Source organism: Buceros rhinoceros, unplaced genomic scaffold (genome assembly GCF_000710305.1).
Source record: "Buceros rhinoceros silvestris isolate BGI_N320 unplaced genomic scaffold, ASM71030v1 scaffold25918, whole genome shotgun sequence".
Lineage (NCBI taxonomy): Eukaryota > Metazoa > Chordata > Aves > Bucerotiformes > Bucerotidae > Buceros > Buceros rhinoceros.
In genome coordinates this window covers 11,003-17,244 of record NW_010425540.1, presented here as the reverse complement: position 1 = coordinate 17,244, position 6,242 = coordinate 11,003, and the positions used below count along the sequence as shown (strand labels likewise).

At 45.6% G+C, this 6,242-nt stretch overlaps 1 protein-coding gene across 1 annotated transcript in view; it reads left to right on the top strand.

Annotated features, from left to right (window-relative positions):
* Positions 1–5,154: 5,154 nt before the first annotated feature.
* Positions 5,155–6,242, top strand: part of STYX (serine/threonine/tyrosine interacting protein) — a 5,375-nt gene continuing 4,287 nt past the window's right edge. The window contains exons 1-2 of the mRNA XM_010141193.1: positions 5,155–5,181; positions 5,727–5,780. Coding sequence (XP_010139495.1) covers positions 5,164–5,181; positions 5,727–5,780 — 72 coding nt within the window. The 5' untranslated portion in view covers positions 5,155–5,163. The remainder of the gene's footprint in view (positions 5,182–5,726; positions 5,781–6,242) is intronic.

Sequence of the window (6,242 nt, the reverse complement as noted above, 5' to 3'; positions counted from 1 at the left end):
GCGGTTCCCTCCTCTGCAGCCTTTCAGAGACACGGGAAGCCCCTATTATAATCCTTATTTTACCTGCCCACATAAGAGAGCAAAAGACACGGAACGCCAGCGCTCTGTTGTGCTGGGAGATGGAAATGAGGTGACAGGGTTTGATCGGAGCTCTGTGGGACACTCTCAGGCTGCTTTGCACATATCAAGACCTTTTACTGCAGTGGGTGGAAGTGCCGCGGGGTGAATGCAGGAGAAGCACCGTTAGGAGTAACTCGGGAGTCGTCCCAGCTTCTGTGTGAAGAAAATAATACAGAAAGCGTGGCGGTGCTGTGTGCTGTGCTGAGCTGGGGAATTCTGCCTTCACGGCGCTATCTAAAGCCAGTGCTGGTGATCCCCTGTGCTGACTGGTGTTTAACGAGCTGCTTTGGTTTACCCATTACCCTTCTGTTTGTCTTTGCTGAAATAACATTTATTTTCCCGTCGGATGCTTCTTCCTTCCTCTGTGTGCTCTCTCATTGCCACCTGCGATTGTTTTTTCTCTCCACCTTCCTGCGTTTGTGCTCCTTTGTATTTTCAAGAGCCAGAATGTCTGTGTGATGCTTTCCCGGTGTCCCAGTGCTCTGTACAACCCCGGGACACCCCGTGCACCTGCCTCCCGACCCGTGTTTACCTCTGTCGGGGCTGGTTGAAGAGGGAACTGTGACCGCAGGGAGCTTGCCGTTGCAGCAAAGCCCAGCTCATGGCTGGCTTTCAGCCCCGAGGTGGTCTGGCAGTTGGACTCGATAATCGCTGCAGGTCCCTTCCATCTGAAAATATTTTGTATATATATAAATGATCCATTAAAAATGTTTCTAACTGGAATAACCATTCAGGAACACGAAGCCTGACTGAAACTGAAGACACGGCTTTTCATTTCAGTCTTGTAGCTAATTTTGAGGCCCTTAAATTAACACGCTTCACAGTAGCAGACATGACGGGTTTCAGTAATATTCAAGAAAAATATTTGAAAATGTTTTCATTTGATTTTTCATATTAAAAGATGGCAAGTGAGTATGTTCTGTTACTACCTTAGGATTTCATGATTCTTTTGACAAAGGTTTGTTCCCTTTTACAACGGCTGTGGCTGTAAGTAGCTTTATTTTTGTGCAGGTCTTTCATGATAACATCCCCTTCCCCCCTTTTGTTGGGGGAGTTCTTATCAGCTGGGAGTTCTTTCAAACTACTGTCTAAAATACTTTCAAAATCAAGCTGTGGTCTTATTTCACTGTGTAAATCAGACTTAAAACTGCCTCAGAATTAAGCATAAAGCTTTTGCATCAAGGTATTCACTAAGGGACCGGGAGCCACCAAGCTCAGGGGGTGATAGTAGTGTTGGCAGTTAATATAATCATGTTCTCTGCTCTGGCGTAACACTTTAGCTGTAATTTTAATTTTTGTGGTACAGAGTTACAGCCAAGAGCTCAGTAGGCCAGAGCAGGTGAAGGATTTGGAGCAGGTCAGCAGAGCGTGTGGCTGTCATTGCCGTAACACTTGTCTTCAGTTTCACAAGTCACGAAAGAATGTTCTGCCAGGTTTGGAGGAGAGACTTGTGAGTGTTACAGCTTATACGAATTTTCCACTAGACAGGGAAACAAACTCAGGCAAGAGGGTTCTGACAGCCCAAGAGTTTTGAGGTACTTGAGGAACTTGCTGTGATGAATTGCGATGAGCAATCTGTGCAGAGAGGTAAGTGATGCTATTAACCAATAGCAAAAGAGCTGTTGGAGAAGGTCAGAAACCTGGAGTGGCCAGGGAGGTGTTGCTGGGAGTTGTGTTTAGCTTTCCAAAAGGACTGGAGTACCGGTCTTGAAAGCAGGGAGAGCCACTGCAGATGCTGAGCAGGGAAGGGGCAGCGGCTAAAATCTACAAAAGGTACTTCTGGGTGTTGGCTTCTCCTCCTTTCAATTGCTGATTTGATTTATTTTACTGATGATTTTTTTAGCACCTTTGAGAGCTTCTTTCCCCATCTAGGGCACTCTGTGGGTTGCAGGCTCTGCTAATTATAAGGCAGCGGGGTTTTAACCACAGCAGCGCGGTGCTGTGGGTTGTCTTCCAGCCAAAGCCGAGCTTTGGAAAAGACTGACTAGGATATACCTTCTATATGGGAAAATGAGGTGGGTTTTCAGACTTAAACTGTCGGTTCACTATGTTCCTCCGGTGACATGTACGCAGATCGCATCAGGGACGTTGTGATGCTGTGTTTAAAAACCACGGCCTTTGCTTTTGTGCAGGTGTTCAGCACAGGCTAGTCTCAGTGTCATGTAAAACTCACATTATGAATTTTTTTAATTAGTTTAAGTCCTTGCCAAGTCACTCTGTCAGGGAAAAGTCCTCATGTACGTGCATTTGCACGTAGCAGTGGAAGATGTCAGGGAGTTTGCCATTAAACTCTTCTTCTAAAGAACGGGCGTAGCTATTGCAAAATATTGACCAAACAACCATAACTGTTGGCAGAGTTGCTCTGGGTGTGGTTTGGGCATTGGATACCAAGAGGCTCTTTGCGCTGTAGATAAGTCTCGCCTAGTCGTTCATATCTTCACCTCATTTCGGCTGGAGATTGGCTGTAGATGGGAAGGGAGGGCTTTAATCGGGCTTTATGCCCTGTTCTTCCTCTGGACAGTCCAGTTGAAGCGCTTTAGCTAGTCCCTGGCATTTCATCTGTGCGGTTACAACACACAGCAGACACAGATCTTCTGAACTTGCCTTCAGCAAATCACCACCAACTTTGGGACGACTTTCGGAGGTGCGTGGTTCCTCGGTAACGCTTTGGAGTCAGGAGGTTATTTTTTGCATTCCTACTCTTGTGTCTTGGAGTGTTGAAGATTATGTCTTCCAGTGAGTTGTCGCGTGTTCTGTGGAACCCACCAAGTACTCCAGCACCAAGAAGTGCCCTTAGTCTGTCGAGCTCTGGCACCATCAGTTGTTTTCTCAGCAAAATTCTTGTATTTGGTGTGATAAAAGGAGAAAGTTTCAGTTGTTTGTCTGCTGGGAGCTTCAGACAGCGTGGAAAACATGGTTCATGAATAAATTCCTTAAGGTGAGACCTCAGCTTGGGTTCAGCCTACAGGAATAGATTCTGGTTTTTTACATAATTTTGCATAACACTTGACTAAGCTTGTATCTTTAGTTTTAAAAGCCTTGAAGGGCTGTCAGGAAATCACCAGAATTGCTCTTTCAGTAGTTTGTGTGCTTATCTGAAGAAAACCTTTAATCAGAGACATGGTCTTTCAGATATCTACCACGATTTCCTGCTTCTGATGCGTTAGAAAGGAATATTTGTAATGTTAAGTCTCCTTGTAGTGATGAATTTGTGTTTTCATTCTGCTCCAGTTTAAGGCTTTTGAACTCTACGAGTCTCTAAGTAGAGTAACAAACCCACTGAAGTGCCCCTATACTCCTGGAGTGCAGCATCAGCTTTTCAGAGTTTATTTCTCGTCATGTTGTCTTATGCTTGGGCAAAGCTGGGGGTTTCTTGCTTTTTGGAGACGGAATTACGTTTTCATTTATGCGGTGAGACAATGGGGTTGTGCTAAAACACTCTCAGGCCAACCTTCAAAGCGTCCAGTTCTGTGACTGTCGTCCTTTTGTCCCAGAATTTCTGCTCTCTGCTAGCAGGAGCTTTTGTTGTTGGAGCTGGAACATCCTGAAGCGACTTCTCTGACCTCTCCAGGTCTAGCAGAGCCCATTTCAGGGGGTTTATTCCCCTGGTTGTCCTCCCTTTGTAGGCAGGATTCAAAGACCCGTTTTGTGTGGCTGAGCGTTTGTTTGCTTTCTCAGAAGTGCTGTCCCAGATTCGACTCAAGTGGTTTCCAGATTAACTTTACTGATACTCAAATCCTTTCTAATTCCCCCACCAAGAGCCAGCAAAACCTCCCTGCATAGCGTGGCTGGGGGAAGCCCAGGGTTTTCTCGCGTGTCTCAGTAAAAAAAAAAAAAAAAGGGTTAACATGAAATCAGAGGTGGACAGTGCTGCCAGGGAAGGGCCTGGATCTCTCTTGGTGTGACCCTGATTGAGGTGGAATAGTCAGAGTTTAACTTTCTGATGGTTTAGAGGAGATTGGAACATAACAACGACATATGGCAAAGCTTTTTCTTAGCTGCTGGTGTGTGTGGAGCGACCAAGGGAGTTATGTAAATAACTGGATGCGGTTGATTTGACTGTTGCCTTGTCTATTTTTCCTCTCCAGCTGGTAACTGTGATCTCAGCTACAACTCCTTCTTGTGTGAGGGTCAAAGAATGAGTCAGAGCCTGTTAATAGAGGACAGTGGGAGTTGGAGAGATGGAGAGACAGGAATAGTCTGCCTGAGCATTTCTCTGCTCAGCTTTGGCAGCTCTGTAACGTGGAGCAAAGGATGAAGATGTTGATCCTGGGCAGCTCTGATGGATTGAGTCTGGTGATGGTGAGGTCAGCTGGGAAGGGGCGATTCCCCAGTGCTGAACCCTCACAGAGCCCTGGGGCTGAGGTGTGTGGCAGAGTGTGATGTGCTGGCTGCGAATTAACCGATGAGGAGTGTCCTGTCTCCGTGCTGGACACAAGTGTTGTGTTTCCTGCACATGCATCCTTCCCTGTGTGACCGTCTAGGGTAGAGATTCGCTTCAATGGCTCGTTGGTTGGTGGAGAACGTCAGTTTTCAGAATTGTTCAAGCCAGATCCTGAATGTTCAAACTCGGGTTAGTTGGCATGTATGGGGTGAGGCAGTGTGGATTTTAAGGGAGGTCCCTGCTACGCTCGTTATCTTCTGTGTTTCCAGTGGCTGTAGGAATGTACCAGTCAGAAATTTTTTCACTACTGTGGAATGCTCTAAATTAGTATAGAATTCTCTAATTAGTATGGAATTAGTAGTATGGAATGCTCTAAAGCTTTTTCCCTTTCTTGCTCTCCTCACTCCCGAGGGAGATTTCTAAGCAGGAAGCTGGGTGTGCTTGTTGTGGGTGTACTGGTGTCCACAAGGAGGGCTGGCAGGGAGTGTAAGCGATGTGCCTGTTGTGTAGCAGGTACCTCGCGCAATCCACAGCAAACAGATTGTGATTCTTCTATACACCATCCACGTACAGATCTCTGCCTGAATGTGGGTTTTATTTTCCCTTCATGCCTATGTGTAATTACTTTTTATTTTATTTTTAAGGATTGGACCTATCCCATGAGGAGGGAGATGCAGGTACGACGCACTTTCAATGCCCATTTGAGTCTAAACCCAGTGAGGAAAAAGCGCTGGGATCAAAATCAGTCTTTAGGGGTAAAGTGTCAGGACGAAGGAAGCTTTCCTGCCGTGATGTCAGCCAAATCTTTGCACAAGAGAAAATCTACAGACCCACGTGCCCGTATTGGTGGGGAAGTAAATGGTTAAAAGTTGATATTTTCCTACTACTGGGACAAAGAAGACTGACCTGAGAGCAGTTTGGAATTAATTACAAGACAGGATTATGTACACAGTTAGAGTTTCTGGGGCTGGGTGAGATGCAGGAATCAAAGTGGAACAGTCCAAATAAAGGACTCGATTCCTGTTCCAAAACGAGATCAGGTTTCTTTGATTTTGCCAACCTGATTCTCTTCCCCCCCACCCGTGTCCTGTTATAACTGACACTCGATAACACACCTCGCACTAATCTGTAAATTACTTGTTCCCGTGGTCTGGGTTCAGCACGATGTATTATTTCAGATCAGTTGGAGTTGCTATTAAGTGTCTGCTCTTCTTCCTCCTAGGAAATTCTACCTGGGTTATTTTTAGGCCCGTATTCTTCAGCTATGAAAAGCAAGGTATGATTTTCAGAACAGCGTCTCGTAAGGATGCTTTGCTGCCGTGATTTGATTCGTTACCGTCGTTATATGTTCAACTGCCACTTCTATATAGGTGTAAATTTGGTTGTGATCCTGAACTGGAACATGAAAGACGCCAGAGGAGAATATGTGGTGTGTTTATGGGACGATCCTTTTAACCTGCCTGAGCTTTTAGTATTAAAATTGAGTCTTACAGTTAAGCTGGAACAGAATTTTTCTTAGAAAAGGGCAAACCATTTGAGACCTGCACCTTTCCGGTGTTCCTACTTACAAATCAGAGCTGGGACCTCACAAACACACCAAACCAAGGTAAAACTGCATCAACAATCAAGTCAGGTGCCAAGACAAAGCTTCTAGCTGCAAACTCGCCTCGTAGTTTGAGTTTCCGTGGTCTGATTCCAGCAAGAACCTGACGCTAGCTGAAAATTACCGCATCGTGTA